The following is a 22,188-nucleotide window of genomic DNA, read 5'->3' on the forward strand; positions in this document are numbered from 1 at the left end:
TTCAGTGACCACTGTGATTTTTTCTCCCAATGGTCACATGATCTGGAGCCCATTCCGCTGGCTCTGGATTAGAGGTCATGACTGAGCCTGGGTTCACACTGATACGTTGCGTAATTTGCACCTGTTTCTGTGTGAATTCCGCACCGCATCACAATCGCACCCTGTTTATGCGAACCGACGCGGGTGTGTATGTTAAGTTAACAACACCCGAAATCGGTTCGCAAAACGCGGTGCGATGTGCAGATACGGATCACACATGTGTGAATATCCATGCAATCCGAATCTAGTGTGGACCAAAAAAAGGGTCCTGCACCATTTTGGTGTAGATGCGGTGCGATTTGAGCCATACAAAATGGCTCAAATCGCACCTCACAAATTTTGCATGTGATTTGCACAGGAATGCGGTGCAGATGCGAATCACGCGATATGCTGCACTGCAGAAGTGTGAACCCAGGCTGAGCGTTGTCAGTGACAACTTAGTCAGTGTGCTGGGCACTCACAATGAGCACTCACACAACACAACCTCAGGCCGTTATGGATGCATATGCGCAGCGCCTGTGTGCCAAAACCCACTTTCCTCCTGTCACATATGTACGTTACAAGCTCTGCAACAGGTTAAACTTTTTTTTGTTTCTATTCATTTTGTTCATTAATGTATTTTAGTGTCATTTCAGAAAAAAGCATAAAATGTAAAAAAAAAAAAACCCTTTATTTAATTTATATATAATTTTGCAATGCTTACTACTAGAGATGAGCGAATTATTCAAAAATTCGATTCGGCTGATTCGCCGAATTCGCTGAATAAATTCGATTCGAGGCGAATATATTCGCTGCGAATTTAACTTATAAAAAGGGTGTTTCTAGGCTTCAGAGAGCCTTTATATTAGTGCAGAACACTGTACCTTTAATTTAAATGCCCTTGGAGTCTGCTGGGGAAGAGAAATAATACTGTCAGTCAGTATGACATGCAGATGAGTGCCGTCGATCTTAGAATCACCGCACACTTCACTCATTTGGGCAGTCACGGGGCCAAAACCAGAGTGTGGAGCCACACTGTGGCAGTGGAGGCAGCAGCAATGGGAGGCCATACAGCACCCTATGACAAAATGGAACCCACCAGCAGTGTGAGGAGACCTGAAAGTGGCACATGGCAGAGTATGGCGATGGAGACAGCAGTAATGGGAGGCCGTACAGGGACCCATGACACACTCTGGACCTGGCAGCAGCATGAGGAGGCGGTACAGGGGCCCATGACAGATTACGGGCCTGGCAGCAGCATGAGGAGTCGGTACGGGGGCCCATGGCAGATTACGGGCCTGGCAGCAGCATGAGGAGGCGGTACAGGGGCCCATGGCAGAGTGGCGGAGCGTAAGCAGCTAAAATTGAAGGCCATACAGAGGCCTATGTTAAAAAGTCCCCCCAGCAGCAGCGTGGGGAGACGACTATCAAGAGTCCAATGGCAGAGTGGCGGAGCAGAAGCAGCTTCAATTGAAGGCCATACACAGGCCTAGGTTAAAAAGCGGAAGCCGTCAGCAGCGTGAGCAGACGACAGAAACACATGGCGCAGGGTGGCGGTGGATGCAGCAGTATTCGGAAGCCAAACACAGGCCTCGGTTAAAAAGCGGAAGCCGTCAGCAGCGTGAGCAGACGACAGAGGCACATGACGCAGGGTGGCGGTGGAGGCAGCAGCAATGGAAGGCCATACAGCACCCTATCACAAAATGGAACCCACCAACAGTGTAAGGAGACCTGAAAGTGGCACATGGCGCAGGGTGGCGGTGGAGGCAGCAGTATTCGGAAGACATACACAGGACTAGTTTAAAAAGCGGAAGCCGTCAGCAGCGTGAGCAGACGACAGAGGCACATGGCGCAGGGTGGCGGTGGAGGCAGCAGTATTCGGAAGCCATACACAGGCCTAGGTTAAAAAGCGGAAGCTGTCAGCAGCGTGAGCAGACGACAGAGACACATGGCGCAGAGTGGCGGTGGATGCAGCAGTATTCGGAAGCCAAACACAGGCCTCGGTTAAAAAGCGGAAGCCGTCAGCAGCGTGAGCAGACAACGGAGGCACACGGCGCAGGGTGGCGGTGGAGGCAGCAGCAATGGAAGGCCATACAGCACCCTATCACAAAATGGAACCCACCAACAGTGTAAGGAGGCCTGAAAGTGGCACATGGCGCAGGGTGGCGGTGGAGGCAGCAGTATTCGGAAGACATACACAGGACTAGTTTAAAAAGCGGAAGCCGTCAGCAGCGTGAGCAGACGACAGAGGCACATGACGCAGGGTGGCGGTGGAGGCAGCAGTATTCGGAAGCCATACACAGGCCTAGGTTAAAAAGCGGAAGCCGTCAGCAGCGTGAGCAGACGACAGAGACACATGGCGCAGGGTGGCGGTGGATGCAGCAGTATTCGGAAGCCAAACACAGGCCTCGGTTAAAAAGCGGAAGCCGTCAGCAGCGTGAGCAGACGACAGAGACACATGGCGCAGGGTGGCGGTGGATGCAGCAGTATTCGGAAGCCAAACACAGGCCTCGGTTAAAAAGCGGAAGCCGTCAGCAGCGTGAGCAGACGACAGAGGCACATGGCGCAGGGTGGCGGTGGAGGCAGCAGCAATGGAAGGCCATACAGCACCCTATCACAAAATGGAACCCACCAACAGTGTAAGGAGACCTGAAAGTGGCACATGGCACAGGGTGGCGGTGGAGGCAGCAGTATTCGGAAGACATACACAGGACTAGTTTAAAAAGCGGAAGCCGTCAGCAGCGTGAGCAGACGACAGAGGCACATGGCGCAGGGTGGCGGTGGAGGCAGCAGTATTCGGAAGCCATACACAGGCCTAGGTTAAAAAGCGGAAGCCGTCAGCAGCGTGAGCAGACGACAGAGGCACATGGCACAGGGTGGCGGTGGAGGCAGCAGTATTCGGAAGCCATACACAGGCCTAGGTTTAAAACTGGAACCCAGCAGCGTGAGCAGACGACAAAGACGCACATGGCAGAGGATGGATCTGGCAGCAGTATGAGAAGGCGGTACAGGGGCCCGTGGCACAGTGTGGTGATGGGGGCTACAGCAACTGGATGCCAGAAAGTGGCCGATAGGGCTATATACTGCATGACTACATAGGTGGTTTTTATAGTACTTTATTTTGGCCTCCCTCTCAGCAGGTGTGAAAAAGGCCACCATTTTTGAACGGTAGCGAGGGTCCAACAAGGTGGACAGCCAAAAGTCATCCCTCTGTCTGATGGTTATTATTCGGCTGTCGCTACGCAAGCAACCGAGCATGCTATGGGCCATTTGTGCTAAGGAATGCGAGGGACTCCCTGCCTCCATCTCCACAGCATACTGCCACGGTGCGTCTGGGTCCTCTGTCTCCTCCTCCTCCTCTACCAGATGCTCCTGCTCCTCCACTCCTGTCCGCTGAGTGGAAAAACCACCCATTTCACTCAATAATTCCTGAGCACCAATGTCCTCCTCTACCTCCTCCTCTTCTTCCTGTCCTGCCCCCACAGGGGTCATGTGGCGCTGAGATCTGTGCGCCACGTCTACCGCACCCTGACCAGCCATTGTTAATAGCATTTGTTCCAGGACGTGCAACAGAGGAATGACGTCGTTCATCCCATAGTCCTGCCGACTCACGAATAGCGTGGCCTCCTCAAAGGGCCTAAACAAGCGGCAGGTGTCACGCATGAGCTGCCAATGGCTGACATCTAAGTTACACAGGGGAGTACCTTTATCCGCTTGTAACATCAGGAAATCGGTGATGGCCTTTCGCTGTTCGTAAAGGCGGTCTAACATATGTAGGGTTGAATTCCACCTTGTTGCAACGTCGCAGATCAGGCGATGCTGTGGAATTCCGTTCTGCCGCTGCAGCTCAAGGAGGGTGTGCTTTGCGGTGTAGGAATGGCTGAAATGCATGCAAAGTTTACGTGACATTTTAAGGATGTCTTGCAGTGGGATGGTGGATTTTAGGAACCGCTTGACAACCAGATTGAACACGTGAGCCATGCATGGCGCATGGCACAACCTTCCTTGACGCAGAGCAGACACCATGTTCTTTCCGTTGTCAGTCAACATGGTTCCGATTTTCAGTTTGCGCGGAGACAGCCATCTGTCGATTTCTCTGTTCATTACACTCAGAAGTTCCTCCCCTGTGTGACTACGTTCGCCAAGGCATACCAGGTGCAGCACAGCGTGACACCGTTGCGCCCTGCACATGTGATATGCCGGTCGGGTAATGGGACTTGGCACGGGGGTGGCGGCTGAGGACACGGCGGAAGAAGAGGTGGTAGAGGCGGACATCTTTGCTGGACCAAGGACGTGCAAACGTGGAGGCAAAAGCGGCGTGACCTGTCCAAGTTGCTGGTGCGGCTGTGCCGGCACCACGTTCACCCAGTGGGCCGTAAATGACATGTACTGTCCCTGATCGTAGTTACAGCTCCACACGTCGGCGCTGCCGTGCACTTTGGCAGAGACCGACATGCTCAAAGACTGGCCCACCATCTCTTCTACATGTGAATGCAGGGCTGGCACTGCCTTTTTGGCGAAGAAATGCCGGCTTGGCACTCTCCACCGCGGCTCGGCACAAGCCATCATTTCTCGGAAAGGTGCTGAGTCCACCACTTGGAAAGGGAGGGACTGCAGCACCAGCAACTTGGACAGGAGGACGTTCAGCTTCTGCACCGTCGGGTGCGTGCTCGCAAACTGTTGTCACTTGGAAACGGATTCCAAGAAAGACTGCTGACGGAATCCGTGAAGAGGAGTAGCAGGAGAAGGAGCATCTGAACGAGCGGAAGATGCCAACGAGCGACAACTCCCCTCAGCAGAGGTGTTGGAGCCTTGACTGGCTGATAGAGGGCGATTGACGTCGGGTGAAGGAGCAAGTAACGGTGATGGAGCGGGGGCTGGGGCAGGCAGAACCGCCGTATCTTTATCACGGTTTTCCCAGGCCACCAAATGGCGACGCTGCATATGCTGACGCAACGCTGTAGTCCCAACATTGGCCCCCTGGCCACGCTTGACTTTCTGGCCACATAGTCGACATACGGCTACGTTTACTTCCTCGGGCGGCGTGACGAAAAATTGCCACACCGCCGAGTAGGAAACTTTGCCCCCGCTACTCCTCACTGGCTGACTCCGTGCACACCGGCACCACTACTGGCCGTGGTGGTAGGCTGCAGTGGAGCTGGTGCTCTACTCCGTGGCCGTTTGGCTCCACTGACACTGCTGCGACCCTGCTGCCTCCTGGGCAACCCACCGACTGTTTTGCTCGCTGGCAAGCTGGCACCCTCTTCTCCTGATGATGCGGAAGCAATAGCCTGATGACGACGAGGCTGCCAAGTGCGATCAGCCTCATCATCATCAATTAGGGTCTCCGCGTCACTACTAGCCCCCTCGGCTGCGTGTGGGTCAGGAGACAGACCTGTCTCTAGACCGGCTACCGAGCCACTCTCCTCGCCAGTACTTCTTTGCCTGGCTGCTGAAGAGGCGGATGTCTCCCCCCGTTCCTGACCGCCCTCTGTTAGCTCTTCCTCACTGTACAGTGGGGCTGAGCCCACAGCATGCGATACTTCGCTTGGTGAGGGAACACCAAAGGACAGGGGCAGGTCGAGGACACGTGATTTCAGTGGGCTTGCTCCCGGGCCATGCCAACTAACGGTTGTGTCTGACATACCCACCGACCGTTGGCTGTAGGTGTGAGAGGTGACCTGGGAAGAGGAAGACGACCGAGTCAACCAATCGATGACGGCAGGGTTGTCGGTGGAGACACGACCGCTGGATGACACCGGGAGCACTGGCCTCTGGCTGTGACTAGTGCTGCCTCGACCCCTTCCTCTGCTGCCACGTCTGCTCGATCCTGAAACATTGCCTCCTCTGCCACTCCTCTGCGTGTTGTCTGACATACTCTTTAATTCAATAAGCACCCCAAAAATAAAACCGGATTTAACTCTTTGAACGTACAATAGTGTCAAGGTCCTACCTTTTCCCTGAGGTTATGTTACTTCATGTGCTGGCGTCCATCTTGGATTCTGCTGTGCATGATGGGAGTCCTTTTATGCCTTCAGGTTTCTGTGGTCCATCCTCCAGAGGGGTGTGGCTGATGACATATAAGCCTGTGGCCCGCACATGCTCTTTGCACTTGTGTCTTGTGTCTTTGTGTTGCTGTTACTCTGTTCTGACTCTCGTGACTCTCCTGGTATCTGATTCGGCTTGTCTTGACTATTCTTTGTATTCTCCTTTGATCTGACCCTCTGTTGCTGAACCCGGCTCGTGACCTGTGATTCTCGTCTGCTGTCCTGTACTGTTCTGTCCTGTTGTTGTTGACCCCGGCTTGTCTGACTACTCTTTTGTCTCTTCCACTAGCTACACGCCATTGGCGGCGGCCATTACCGCAGCTGAGGTGTCTCGGGGGCCGCGACCTGGTTCCTGGCTGCGTCAAGTCCATCCCCACCATCAGGGGCCCTGGTGAAGGGCAGCCTGGGACTTAGACTCCGCGCCCTGAGGGACTTCGGTCTGTGGGTGGTGGTTGTCGTCAGCCAGTGCGTTACATTGTTAGGCCTGCCTGTCCGTTCCTCAGCTCCTGCCCTGACAAATAGTGGTTGTGAAGCAGAAAGTCAGTTTATTTAGCACAATCGGTCAATTGCAGCTTGCCGTTGGCTGGAAACTGTACGTTTATGTCACTGGAATGCACTAATCACCCAAAAAATATTACCGCCACCCGGCGTGTAAATGGATTTAACTCTTTGAACGTACAATAGTGGTTGTGAAGCAGAAAGTCAGTTTATTGTACACAATCGGTCAATTGCAGCTTGCCGTTGGCTGGAAACTGTACGTTTATGTCACTGGAATGCACTAATCACCCAAAAAATATTACCACCAGCCGGCGTGTAAATGGATCTAACTCTTTGAACGTACAATAGTGGTTGTGAAGCAGAAAGTCAGTTTATTTAGCACAATCGGTCAATTGCAGCTTGCCGTTGGCTGGAAACTGTACGTTTCTGTCACTGGAATGCACTAATCACCCAAAAAATATTACCGCCACCCGGCGTGTAAATGGATCTAACTCTTTGAACGTACAATAGTGGTTGTGAAGCAGAAAGTCAGTTTATTTAGCACAATCGGTCAATTGCAGCTTGCCGTTGGCTGGAAACTGTACGTTTATGTCACTGGAATGCACTAATCACCCAAAAAATATTACCGCCACCCGGCGTGTATATGTATTTAACTCTTTGAACGTACAATAGTGGTTGTGAAGCAGAAAGTCAGTTTATTTAGCACAATCGGTCAATTGCAGCTTGCCGTTGGCTGGAAACTGTACGTTTATGTCACTGGAATGCACTAATCACCCAAAAAATATTACCGCCACCCGGCGTGTAAATGGATCTAACTCTTTGAACGTACAATAGTGGTTGTGAAGCAGAAAGTCAGTTTATTGTACACAATCGGTCAATTGCAGCTTGCCGTTGGCTGGAAACTGTACGTTTCTGTCACTGGAATGCACTAATCACCCAAAAAATATTACCGCCACCCGGCGTGTAAATGGATTTAACTCTTTGAACGTACAATAGTGGTTGTGAAGCAGAAAGTCAGTTTATTTAGCACAATCGGTCAATTGCAGCTTGCCGTTGGCTGGAAACTGTACGTTTATGTCACTAGAATGCACTAATCACCCAAAAAATATTACCGCCACCCGGCGTGTAAATGGATCTAACTCTTTGAACGTACAATAGTGGTTGTGAAGCAGAAAGTCAGTTTATTGTACACAATCGGTCAATTGCAGCTTGCCGTTGGCTGGAAACTGTACGTTTGTGTCACTGGAATGCACTAATCACCCAAAAAATATTACCGCCAGCCGGCGTGTAAATGGATTTAACTCTTTGAACGTACAATAGTGGTTGTGAAGCAGAAAGTCAGTTTATTTTGCACAATCGGCAAACTGCAGCACCAACTGTGCACGACAGCCACCAAAAAAAAAAAGGGTGTATGTCACTTTAAATTTTCGATTCTTTGATAGCTGTGGCCCTAAGTAACGATTCTGTGTCCCTGAGTAACGATTCTGTGTCCCTGAGTAACGATTCTGTGTCCCTGAGTAACAATTCTGTGTCCCTGAGTAACGATTCTGTGTCCCTGAGTAACAATTCTGTGTCCCTGAGTAACGGTTCTGTGTCCCTGAGTAACAATTCTGTGTCCCTGAGTAACAGTTCTGTGTCCCTGAGTAACGATTCTGTGTCCCTGAGTAACAGTTCTGTGTCCCTGAGTAACGATTCTATGTCCCTGAGTAACGATTCTGTGTCCCTGAGTAACGATTCTGTGTCACTGAGTAACGATTCTGTGTCCCTGAGTAACGATTCTGTGTCCCTGAGTAACGATTCTGTGTCCCTGAGTAACGATTCTGTGTCCCTGAGTAACAATTCTGTGTCCCTGAGTAACAATTCTGTGTCCCTGAGTAACGATTCTGTGTCCCTGAGTAACGATTCTGTGTCCCTGAGTAACGATTCTGTGTCCCTGAGTAACGATTCTGTGTCCCTGAGTAACGATTCTGTGGCCCTAAAGTCTCTGTGGCCCTAACTCTGTCCCTTAATACACACAGGTCTGTCTCTCTTGAATGACCGGAGGCTATTGGAGAATTCTAAGATGGCCGCGATTTATAGCTCCACCATTACACAGTGCTGGCTGGCTGGCTGCTGATTGGCTAATGCGATCACATGTCATGAATGAATGCATTATGGGTCAGCGCGCCTTGTCTGCGCGCCTTCCCAGAGATCCCCGCTCCGTCGCCACACATGTCGCCGCCATTTTTGGGAAAATTCGATTTGTGCATCCGAAGTTTGCTAATCTTCGGATTCGTCGCGAATCGAATTTTTCCAAATCTTCTAAACGAATTCCACTTCGTCATGTTCGATTCGCTCATCTCTACTTACTACTGGAATTATAATTAATCGACAGTAACACTGAATTTGTTTTAGAATTAATACTAATCTAAGTTGGAAAAATTGTTTTTTTTTTGTTTTATCAAGATTTTTGTCTCACAACGGTCACATGATCAGGAGCCCATCCTGCTGGCTCCTGATCAAAAGCTGTGACCGAGAGCTGTCAGTGACACTCAGTCAGTGCATAGAACCTCAATGCAGGAAAAAGTGTTTTTAGTTTTGTTATGATTTTTGTCTGTGGATGGCAAAAAAAAAAAAAAAATCGTGAATGTGCAATATGTAAAAGAGCTGTGTAAATTGACAATGCTATATCATGTGAATGTGCAATATGTAAAAGAGCTGTGTAAATTGACAATGCTATAATAAATAGAAAAAAAAATAATTTTTGCAAGACAAAATCACCAAAAGTAAACCTTGTTTACCCAAAATCATATACAGTGGGGATCGAAAGTTTGGGCACCCCAGCTAAAAATTTGTATTGATGTGCATAAAGAAGCCAAGGAACGATGGAAAAATCTCCAAAAGGCATCAAATTACAGATTAGACATTCTTATAATATGTCAACAAAAGTTAGATTTTATTTCCATCATTTACACTTTCAAAATAACAGAAAACAAAAAAATGGCGTCTGCAAAAGTTTGGGCACCCTGCAGAATTTATAGCATGCACTGCCCCCTTTGCAAAGCTGAGACCTGCCAGTGTCATGGATTGTTCTCAATCATCGTCTGGGAAGACCAGGTGATGTTAATCTCAAAGGTTTTAAATGCCCAGACTCATCTGACCTTGCCCCAACAATCAGCACCATGGGTTCTTCTAAGCAGTTGTCTAGAAAACTGAAACTGAAAATAGTTGACGCTCACAAAGCTGGAGAAGGCTATAAGAAGATAGCAAAGCGTTTTCAGATGTCAATATCCTCTGTTCGGAATGTAATTAAGAAATGGCAGTCATCAGGAACAGTGGAAGTTAAAGCAAGATCTGGAAGACCAAGAAAAATATCAGACAGAACAGCTCGCAGGATTGTGAGAAAAACAATTCAAAACCCACGTTTGACTGCACGATCCCTCCAGAAAGATCTGGCAGACATTGGAGTTGTGGTACACTATTCCACTATAAAGAGATACTTGTACAAATATGGTCTTCATGGAAGAGTCATCAGAAGAAAACCTCTTCTACGTCCTCACCACAAAAATCATCGTTTGAACTTTGCAAATGAACATATAGACAAGCCTGATGCATTTTGGAAACAAGTTCTGTGGACCGATGAGGTTAAAATTCAACTTTTTGGCCGGAATGAGCAAAGGTACGTTTGGAGAAGAAGGGGCACAGAATTTAATGAAAAGAACCTCTGTCCAACTGTTAAGCATGGGGTTGGATCAATCATGTTTTGGGGTTGTGTTGCAGCCAGTGGCACAGGGAACATCTCACGAGTAGAAGGAAAAATGGATTCAATAAAATTTCAGCAAATTTTGGATGTTAACTTGATGCCATCTGTGAAAAAGCTGAAGTTAAAGAGAGGATGGCTTCTACAAATGGATAATGATCCTAAACACACCTCGAAATCCACGGGGGATTACATCAAGAGGCGTAAACTGAAGGTTTTGCCATGGCCTTCACAATCTCCTGACCTCAACATAATTGAAAATCTATGGATAGACCTTAAAAGAGCAGTGCGTGACAGACAGCCCAGAAATCTCAAAGAACTGGAAGACTTTTGTAAAAAAGAATGGGCAAAGATACCTCAAACAAGAATTGAAAGACTCTTGGCTGGCTACAAAAAGCGTTTACAAGCTGTGATACTTGCCAAAGGGGGCAGTACAAGATATTAACTCTGCAGCGTGCCCAAACTTTTCCAGACGCCATTTTTTTGTTTTCTGTTATTTTGAAAGTGTAAATGATGGAAATAAAATCTAACTTTTGTTGACATATTATAAGAATGTCTAATCTGTAATTTGATGCCTTTTGGAGATTTTTCCATCTTTCCTTGGCTTCTTTATGCACATTAATACAAATTTTTAGCTGGGGTGCCCAAACTTTCGATCCCCACTGTATGTATTGCTTTGTTATCTTTTTCAACATACTGGAGAGCAGAGACCTCAGGAGCAAATTCCATTATGCCAAAACATGAGCTGAAAGAGTCAAGAGCTGATATAGCAAATGGGCAAGTGCATACAGGCTGTCAGGATCTTACTGCTATCTGGGGCTCTGTTAGAGGAGCAGGGCCGGAGGTGAAGGTAAATATCTGTAATGGAGCATTTGTTAGCAATTAAAACTTGACAGAAGTTCCAATCCTTCTCCACTCTATACAAAACTAGAAAAAAAACTGGTCTGAATACACACATTATTCACCAATATCTAGATCACCTATTCTCATTCAGGGTTCCATGGAATCCTAGGGTTCCTACAGGGATAGCTAGGGGTTCCTTGAGTTGACTCCTATCTAATGATGCCTGCATAGTTCCAGGTCCAACACTACTTGGCAGAGCCAGTGACATGACTGTGAAGGTCATTCTGGCCACCTCTGTAAAAAGGACATTCTTCCCACTTCCCACCACCAATGTAAGGAGCATTTTCCCAATGACCATCAATAGACTAATCTTACCAGGGGTTCCCTGAGACCTGAAAATTATTTCAAGAATCTTCTGTGGTGAAAAGGTTGAGAAAGACTGATTTAGATCTAGAGCAGGGGTCTCCAAACTGCAGCCCGTTGGCCAGATGTGGCCCTTTGCTAGCCTTTAACCGGCCCTTGGGGCACTATTCCTAACACTGACACCAAAAGTAGGGCATAATTCCCCCAACTGACACAACTGGCAATGGGGCCCTATTCTATCCACTAACATCAATGATGGGCCAATATTCCTTACAGTGATAGCAATGATGGGCACTGCAAATGGTACAGGCTTATGCGCTGCTATGTTCCAATATTAGTAATAATATCAGGGGAGAAGATTGCTGCACTTATTGCTCTGATGTACTCACACTCAAAATTAGATAAATGAAAAAAATGTGGCGCGCTATCTCCTCATAAATAAAACAATACGTTTTGAAAACATAAAGTGACAGTTCAAAAAAATATTGTGTAACAGAATTATGATAATAAATGTCCAATCCAGTAAAAGTTGCATTATCATCCAGTAATATACAACACCGTGCTTGATTTGTGGCCCCGCTGCCTGCTCACCTTGACCATTAACCTATAAATTATAATAGGCCAAAACCGCTTTATAAGGAAAAAGTGTCTCCAAATTTCTGATCTGTGACGTGTTCCTTCCATGTATTATGCCTCCATTGGACCTTAAAACTGCAGATCCATGCAAAATAAAACAAAAACATACCATAGCGCAACACCATTTTATATAACCAAAAATTATATGTTCCACAGTATCCACACACATTAGACAAATAATATGTGACTCCAAATTATGGTGAAAAATTATATGCATTACTCCACTGTGTCGACTATATTGTAGTGTTTCCTATCACCGGGTAGGTGCACATTGCATGATGGGGCACTACTCCTCCTCCTACTGACCACAGGCACTATGCAACTGAACACCACACCTGAGACCTTGTTTACTCTTACCAGGAGCGGACTGACAACTCATAGGGCCCCCGGGCAATAGGGGATCATGGGGCCCCTGTGTCATTGCCCAAACTCAAAAATGCCTATGAAAAAGGTACCAGGGGCATCTCATGGAGCCCCCTACTGACCCCAGGCCCTCGGGCAGTGCCTGAGTTTCCAAATAGTCAGTCCGCCCCTGACTCTTACTCATGTTGGCCCTGAGACTTTTTCTGCCTCCTGCTGGCCACAATCTGGCCCCCCTAAAGTCTGAAAGACAGTAAACTGGCCCTTTGTTTGGAAAGTTTGGACACCCCTGATCTAGAGGAAAAGGCAAATAAACACCTGGAGACATTTCTGGGAAGTTAGGGTTGATTCACTAAAGGCAAAAAGGCTCTTCACTTTGTAAAATAAGTTGCAATTTGCAAGGGAATTATCCCCAGATCTTAGTGATCAAATGTGTGCAAGCAAAACTGCAGTTTTATTTTAATTTTTCTAGTACATGATTGGGTGTTCTATGGGTTTTGGGTATTCTTTCCAAAGTGAAATGTCGCCACATTCACTAAGCTTTGGGGAAAATTCCCTTGCACAATGCAACTTCCCTTGCAAACAGCTGATTTGCCTTTAGTACATCAACCTCTAGGTCTCATAGGGAGAAAGAAAATCTTTACTGACCTGAAATATGGCTTTGGCTGGCCATAAATTATACAATTTTCTTGAGATTTTTGGCTTACATTTACCAAAAACCATATAATAGGAGGTCAAACCTAACAACACTTTCAATTGTATCCAATTAGGCAGGATCTTGCACTACATAGTTGATGGTAAATCTAAAGGAAATTGGACAGAAAATTGTATGGCCAGCCTTTATGGTGTTATGCATCTAGAATGAAGAGGAGAGGTAGGAACGAGGGCAGGTGTAGTGATGGTACTAACTCCAGATTCTGTCTGCATGTGTGCTGACAAGGCATACGTTTTAAAGTTTTACCAACCACAATAACATGGCACCCACTTTTATACAGACTATTCCTATTATTTTGCAACGAAAACAATACTAGTAATATAAAGATAATAGCACAAGACAGCACACGCATCCATTATTAATGTATCACTTAGATTTATTTGAATTCTGCTTAATAAAACTAGATTTTTCTCAGAAAAATATGATTAAGATTTTTTAACATCATGATATACAATATACATGATATATACGATATACATGAATAAACAAATATTAATATTAATATACAAACATTTTACTCATTTTCACTGACACACACCTATTCATGAAGTTTTCAACTTAAATCTGAACTCTCGGCATATATATATAGGACGCCAATGAATGCAGCTCTGTAATTATTAATACATTATTAAAATGTTTTTACGCTTACAAGCAGTGTAAGTACCTGACTTTAATCTGGTATCAGCCTCTTGCAGGTAATGTACTGAAAAGGAGCATGTTGAGAGGAGGAGAGTGGAAAGTGACAGACAAACTTGCTCATTACTGGCTAGTTACAGGCTTGGACAAATCCAGGACAGTCTGGGCTGGAGGAGTTGGGTTGAATGATTCTGTCTATCAGACTGAGGGCAACTTGTGCAGGAAAAGTAGTGCTTTAGTGGAGAGCTCAGGATTGAAAATAAATATTGCAACATAAGCTGCTATTTTATTTTAATTTTTATGGGCTATTCATTTTATTTTGTTATTTTTCAGCTGGAGTTTTGCTTTGAGTGCATATTTCACATCTATTTTTTCAGTTTGTTTTGTAACACTGAGACATCCCAGCCAACACTTTACCAATTTTAAGGAGACTGTATCTCTTTTCACGTGTTACATAACCTGTGGGTACAATCCAATATAAGGCCCCATGTACACGGGATACATCTGAACGAAACTGACTGCTGGTAAATGTAGGTTAAAAAACGTCTGTTTAGCCGCGTTTGCATACCACGTTTATGTGCGTTTGCATTTAGAAGCATTTTTTAAATATAACCTCAGCTGACCTTCCAAAATGCCCAGAATGCACATGAAAAACTGTAAAAAATTAACTATTTCAGACATTTTGAGAGAAATAAAGAGAGCAGAAGCAGAGAGAGCAGTATGTGTTGAGATTAGCTGTCTTTTTTTTTTGTGGTGTTTGGATGTGTTCCAGCTCATTTCTGTGCAGAAATTATTGCAGCAGTGTCTAACATATTTTCTTTCATACGAAACCTCAAAGTATGGTGCACCAGGTCCATTTGAGTACCAGGAAAACACTTTGCATGCATTTTTCATGATGAAAAATGGCTCTAGACAGCATCTGGAAATGGAAGAGTTAAAAAAAAATTCCAAATGCAAATGCTTATAAACGCAGATAGCCGCGTTTTCACACCTTTATAAGCGTTTGGCGTTTGAAACGCTGATAAAATCTACTCCTGAATGCAAGTTTGGTGCGTTCAAAAAAAACAAATGTAAACTCAGCTGCCTGTAAACAACTGTTAATGACATAGTGTACATGGGCAGATAGGAAAACATTAGGGTGAGTTCAGGGGCTGCTGAAAAAAATGCAGAAAAGCTCCTAAACGTGAGTTTATCAGCTGCAGTGTACATGGAGCCTTAAAGTAACACTGTCCCATGCAGTGCATCTAAATGTGACGGATAAAAGTTCATAAACGTTCATAGATAATAAATGTTGATATTATTATTATTAATATACAGTATTTATATAGCGCCAAAGGGTTTGCTCAGCGCTGTACAATAGCAAGGGGGACAGAACATGAGACAAAATGGTAACAATACAATACACGAGGTGTTCGAGGGCCCTGCTCTTTCGAGTTTACAATCTAGGAGGGAGGGGATAGTGGTACAGGAGGAAGTGGCTGTGGAGGATGGAGTGGTGGGAGAAGTGGAGGAGACCAGTTGTTAGGTGAGGGTGGGATAGGCTTCCCTGAAGAGATGGGATTTCAGGGTGCGCCTGAAGGTGAGGAGGGTAGGTGACAGTCTGATGGATTGGGGTAGGGAGTTCCAGAGGATGGAGGAAGTCCTGGAGAAGTCCTGCAGTCGGGCGTGGGAGGAGGAGACCGGGGAGCTAGAGAGTAGGAGGTCCTGTGAGGAGCGAAGGGCACGGGTAGGGTGGTATTTGGGTATGAGGTCAGTTAGGTAGTTTGGGGCGGCATTGTGAATGGCTTTCTAGGTCAGAGTTAGTAATTTGAATTTAATGCGCTGGGCAATCGGGAACCAGTGAAGGGATAGGCAGAGGGGGGTGTTAGATATGGAGCGGTTGGTGAGGTGGATGAGTCTCGCCGCTAAGTTCAGGATAGACTGGAGTGGGGATAGCGTTTGTTTGGGTAGGCCAGTGAGAAGGGAGTTGCAGTAGTCCAGGCGTGAGATGATGAGGGAGTGTACGAGTTGTTTAGTAGTGTCTGGGGTGAGGAATGTACGTATCTTGGAGATGTTGCGGAGGTGGAGCCTGCATGACTTTGATAGTGATTGGACATGAGGTTGGAAGGAAAGGTTTGAGTCCAGGGTGACACCCAGGACTTTGGCGTGTGGGGTGGGAATGATAGTATTATTAATATAAGATCCCAACTGCAGCAGAACTCAGATGCTTGTGCTTGGAAGTAATAGTAAAATTGCGCACTCACCAGATGCGCATTGAATATGCGCATATAAATAAATCCACCACGGTCCACTTAGGGAGTGGAATATGCCAGGCATATGGTAAACTTCCTTCCAGGTATGGAACAGCACAGCAGAAATTTCTTCGGCTGGATAAAAGGTCTGCTCATCCAGAGGTCACCTTTAAGGATGGATTGGTCTGCAGCCTTTGTTACAGGGATTCCCTCCTCTGGGTGCTTGGATGGGTCAGGATCATGAGAAGGCTCTGTAATTTAATAGCAGGTAGGGGGCGGGACAGAATTGCTTCTCGTCATTGCAAAACCCTGCCCACTGAGGCAGAGCTAATCAGCTGTCTTGAAGGCATGCACCTATCGCTGCTGGCCGGCCTTGCAGAAAGGATGTGCTGATTGGCTGGCAGGGCAGCTACTGTATGTGGCTAAGATGCTGATTTCTGCTGTGCTGTTCCATACCTGGAAGGAAGTTTTCCTTACACCTGGCATATCCCGCTCCCATAATTGGACCATGGTAGATTTATTTATATGCGCATATTCAATTCTCATCTGGTGAGTGCGCAATTTTACTATTACTTCGAAGCACAAGCATTCTGCTGCAGTTGGGATCTTATATTAATATCAACATTTAATATCTATGAACTTTTATCCGTCACTTTTATTTACTAACTTATGTTAGCGCTGCACTTCTTATTTACTGTTTGATAGAGGTTTTATATGGTTACCTGCAATAGCTACTTTTTATTGAGCACTCACTTTGCCTTATTTTATAAATGCATCTAAGTGATTAGACTATGAAAAATATAACTAAAACAGCAGGATGAGGTGTTATAGTAGCTGTCCTTTTTTTACTTTTTGCTGGGGATTTTGTTTATGAACCCATCACATTCTTTCATAGGCTAAGACTTAGTAATTCAAAAAGGAATGGGCAACTTGCAGCCCATCAGTATCATATTTTATTGCTCAGCCCACTGTACACAGAACTGAGAGATTAGCTCTTATTGGATGCCGTGTTCCTGCACATTCATCTGTTCTCTGCATTTGATTTAAAAGGCAACCAAGTTAACGATTTATCTTATTTTCAAAGGTGAAGAAAAACATAAACTTTTCACAGTTACTTGAAGGGCAGTATGGTGAACAAGAAAACCACTTTTAAGCTGCATTTGCATGGGAGCTTAGGGACGGTGCGAATCCCAGCGGCAGGAATCTACTGACTATTGACAGCTGCAAATGGATAGTTGTGGCCACTGAGCCTGTACACTGCAATGACACTTTGCGTGTGTCCAGCCACAATCACTGCATGTAACCGCTGGGTGTGCAAACTGCCACGATTAGCTGGAGCCTCCAAAAAGTCTGTCATTGCAGTGTATGAACAGCAGCTATCTGCTCGCAGCTGTCAAACCCAGCAGCAGGAGTCAATAGATTCCTGCTGCTGAGATTTGAACTGTGAATAAATGCCTGTGTGAATGCAGCCTAAGGCTGGCCATAGACTATACAATTTTCTTACAATTTCTGCCCAATTTCCTTTAGATTTACCTTCAACTATGTAGTGCAAGGGCCTACCTAATTGGGCACAATTGAAAGTGTTGTTTAGGTTTAATCTCATATTATATGGTTTTTAGTAAATCTAAAGCAATTTTCTAAAGAAAATTGTAAAATGTATGGCCAGCCTAAGGGTTTGGTTTACTAAATGCAAATACAATGTTCACTTTGCAATGGGATGTCCCACACAGCTTAATGAATGAGGCGAAGCTCTGCAGACTTTCATCATTCAATCATGTGCAAACAAAAATTCATTTTTTTTTATTTTCCTTGCAAGTGGTTGGATCTTCTTTCCAAAGTACAGTTGACTGAGTTCCAGGAAACATTCCTTGGCAAAGTAAACATCCTTTATGCCTTTAATAGGCGATAATAATCAACCCCTTAAAATATTTTTCAACTTAAAGTTTATTCTGTTTATTTACATTGCTTTCTCTGGTTTCTTTCCCCTATCTTAAACATGCTAATGACATTTTTTAAATAAAACCTCTCCATTTTCATTACATACCTTAGGACCCAGTTATATCATCACTAGGTGTATGTGCTTCCCTATGCAATGCAGGCAGATTATGGCTGCTGGGAGGAGCCAGCAGGGTGCTGTACATAGTTTCCTGTAAATATCACATCACCCTGCCTCTGTACTCTTCTCAGGAGACCTCACATTTGAAGAAAGCAGTAGGTTAATGCAAATATCAAAATTCCTTGATGGGGCAATGTCAATCTAGAGGAACTGAATTCCTAGGCAGACTTAATTTGCATGAAGACCACCCTAAAAATTATTACATGTGATGGTGAGCCTTCTTGATTGACAGAACAGAATTCCAATGGAAGAAAGGGGTGGGCCAGGGACAGATAAGCTGGTGAGGAAAGAGTTGGATGATGCTCAACGTCTTGCAGCAAGGAAATGAGCTTCTAATGCACACTGTGAGTGTGCTGTCATATCAGAGTTAGCAACTTCAGTACAGGAAAGAAGAGTCTGTACCAGGGGTGGACTGACAACTCATGGGGCCCCCGGGCAATAGGGGATCATGGGGCCCCTGTGTCCTTGCCCAAACTCAAAAAAGCCTATGAAATAGGTACCAGGGGCATATCATGGGGCCCTCTACTGACCCCAGGCCCTCGGGCAGTGCCCGAGTTTCCAAATGGTCAGTCCACCCCTGGTCTGCACAGCTATACAAGACTGAAAGCCAGGCTCGAGTTCAACTTTAAGGTTCAGATCTTAGCTGTTTGTTTTTCTCTGTAGCGTCTTCAAAGTTAATCTCTGTTTCCAGTAAAAAAGTAAAGCACAAGGGAAGAAAAGGTAAGTCATAGATGTGTTTAACACTCTGTATAGAGAGGTAAGTGACAACATTGTAGGGAAACAAACTCCATGATTCACCATTCATTGTTCCAGTTCTGTTTGTTCTGCACTTCCTATTCACTCCTGGAATTACACTGACATCTATTGTCAAATAAAAACCACAAATTACCTTCCCTAACCCTTTTATATCATTTAGTTACAGTATACTTAATGGCTTTTTTTCCGATCAGATGTTCTTTACAGTTTAATTCTGGCCTTATCATAATAATATAACACTTAGGAAGGAATATACAACAAAGTAATCCACCACTGGAAGCCAGCATGGCAAATATTTCAACTGCTACCATGTACTTACCTTTCGTGCTTAGATAAGCTGGGAAAAAAGACAGCCAAACACTGCAGAAGACCAACATACTGAAGGTAATATGTGTTGCCTCATTAAATGTATCGGGTAGCTTTCTGGCAAGAAAAGCAACTATAAAACTCAAAACAGCCAGAATACCCATATACCCTATAAGAAAGTAAAAGGCAACGGAAGACCCTTCATTGCATTGAAGTGTCATCCTTAATGATCTTTCTGATGTATCAAAATCTGGAAAAGGTGGATTATACAAAAACCATACAAAACATATTACAACCTCACCCATTGCACAAAAGCACACTAAGTATGTTGATACCTGGGCCTTCATCCATTTTCTTGACTCACTGCCAGGCTTTGTGGCATTGAAAGCAAGGATAACAGTTATGGTTTTAGCCAAAACCGAAGATACAGCAATGGCAAATATAATTCCAAAAGCTGCCTGGCGGAAGAAACAAGTAATGGTGTGCGGACGTCCAATAAATAATAGGGAGCAGAGGAAGGACAAAGTGAGAGAGAGGAGAAGAATGTAACTGAGGTCCCGGTTGTTGGCTTTTACTATGGGAGTTTCTTTGTGTTTGATAAATATAGACAGAATCAATACAGCGAGTGCTGAAAGCAGAATGGCGAGGAAAGATAACACAATTCCCAAAACATCTTCATAGGACAGAAAGTCTATGGTTCTGGGGATGCAGGTGTCTCTTCTCTCATTAGACCACTGATGTTCAGTGCACTTGATGCAATTTTCCATATCTAAAAAACAAGAGAGATCTAATAATAATAATTAAAAGAACCTATTTTTTGTTTTAAGTTCAGTATATTTTATGGTACATTTTCAGAGAAACTAAGTACACAGGATATACAGATTATAGACCTATTCTGGGTCATGCGGAGGATGTCCATATGCTGCACATCATAGACAGACCCATGTGAAGGAAGTGAATGGCAGCTTCACCTTGGGCTCCAGCCAGGCCATGCCCCCAGCACGTATTGCTGTCCCCCTCGGAGCTTAATCATGGGGATGGGAGTTTCAAGCAGGTAGTGGGGAGATTTTATAGCATCATCGGCTGTTACGTAATTAAAGGTTGAACAAGAAAATTAAAGGGGAAAAGAGCCGGTCACTAATATCTTGATCTGCAGGATCTCACATACAAAAAACAGCAATAGATATAAGACAGGCCTACAGCCCAAAAGGAAAGTGTCTCTGCAGCACAGAGAAATGGCAATGACCAGCAAAAAATATAAAAAAAAACTGAACCAAATATGTCCCTATATCTAAGATGCAGAAAAATCTCATTTAAAACCTATAAACTTTATTTATATACAGGATAAAACCAAAAATGATGGAAATCCCTGATAGCACACTTACAATTATTTATTAAAAATGAGTCAGGTAAGACTGTTCTGTAAATGCTTCTATTCTCTGATTATAAAGCTCATCTGATATAATAATTTGATATGTCTAATATATCAGATGAGCTATATAATCAGAAAATAGAAGAACTTACATAACTGTCTGATCTGACTCGTTTTCAGGCTCCATGCACACTAGCGTTTTCTCAAGCTCCTAGAAGCTATTATCTGCATATTTTTTCTGCTCCTAGTAGTGTTATCCTATGTGCCCATGCACACTACTTTATGCTATTAGCATTTTTTCATCTTCAGCATCTAGAAGCAGAAAAAATTATTTTTGTAGAGTTTTTTAGAGCGTTTTTCTAGTAGAAAAAAAAATGCTAAACGCTACTAAAACACTTCTAACAGCTTTTTTTCGAGCTTTTTTCCCCTCCTCTGCATGTACTGTAAAACTGCTAATAAAACGGTAACGTCCCTAAACTCTACTGAATGCTATTAAAACATTTCTAGAATGTTACTATAAAATGCTATTACCAGTGTTTTTGAGCTTAAAAAACCCTAGTGTGCATGGAGCCCTAATAAATAATTTTGAGTGTGCTGTCAGGGACTTCCATTATTTTGATTTAAAATTATTTTATACTTCATTTTTGGTTTTATCCTGTATACGAAAAAGTTTATGGGTTTTAAATAGGATTTTTCTGCATCTTACATAAAGAGACAAAGATTTTTATATTTTGTGCTGGTCATTGCCATTTCTCTGTGTTGCAGAGGCACTTTCCTTTTGGGCTGTAGACTTGTCTTATATCTATTGCCGTTTTTTGTATGTGAGATCCTGCAGATCAAGATATCAATGACTGACTCTTTTCCCCTTTAATTTTCTTGTTCAACCTTTAATTACATGACAGTCGTGATGCTATAAAATCTCCCCTCACCCCCCACGTGCTTGAAACTCCCATCCACATGATTAAGCCCTGACGGGTGGAGCAAAACGCGTTGGGACGTGACCTGGCTGGAGCCAGGCTGAGGCTGCCATTCACCTCCTTCACACAGCTCTGTCTATGATGTGAGATATATGGACATCCTCTTTGCTACATTGTAGTTTGGAGCTGAGACAAGCTCTGTTCCCGACCAGCACTCGCAGCGGTTTGGCTATGGACTAGTACCTCTAGCCTGAGCGGCACCTATCATCTGCTTTAAGGAGGTCACACTGGGTCATACAGACATATTTTAAAAAATCACTACATCGGGATCATTGGTATACATATGATAGCAGCAAACCATCAAATAGGAAACCAATGGATAACTAATTGTTCATTCCACTGTGGTCATGCTCAATTCATAAAAAAGACCCCTGACTATTACAGACATCTTTATCTGCATTACCCTGTGTACATACAAGGATTGATTCAAGAAAGGTTGGGAAAGGGACAAGGAAGAACTTGACCCCCCTCAGAACCCCTGAGTCCCAAATAGGGCACATCACATGATCTCATGCCATATGTAGTAAAGATCTGGAGAGAGTAGAGTATAAAAAGTCAGGCCACTAAAACCACTT

At 44.8% G+C, this 22,188-nt stretch overlaps 1 protein-coding gene across 1 annotated transcript; it reads right to left on the reverse strand.

Annotated features, from left to right (window-relative positions):
• Positions 1 to 19,108: 19,108 nt before the first annotated feature.
• On the reverse strand, positions 19,109 to 20,033 carry LOC149441723 (vomeronasal type-2 receptor 26-like). Its single transcript, XM_089656981.1, has one exon. The coding sequence runs from the start codon at positions 20,029 to 20,031 to the stop codon at positions 19,111 to 19,113; it is 921 nt and encodes a 306-aa protein (XP_089513107.1). The 5' UTR covers positions 20,032 to 20,033; the 3' UTR covers positions 19,109 to 19,110.
• Between the last annotated feature and the right edge of the window lie 2,155 nt (positions 20,034 to 22,188).

This window comes from Staurois parvus, unplaced genomic scaffold, assembly GCF_062004578.1.
Source record: "Staurois parvus isolate SC_StPar_1 unplaced genomic scaffold, SC_StPar_1.0 ptg000953l, whole genome shotgun sequence".
Taxonomy (NCBI): Eukaryota; Metazoa; Chordata; class Amphibia; order Anura; family Ranidae; genus Staurois; species Staurois parvus.

Coding starts and splice junctions, on each gene's coding strand:
- LOC149441723 (XM_089656981.1), bottom strand. CDS start 20,031: ATGGAAAATTGCATCAAGTGCACTGAACATCAGTGGTCTAATGAGAGA.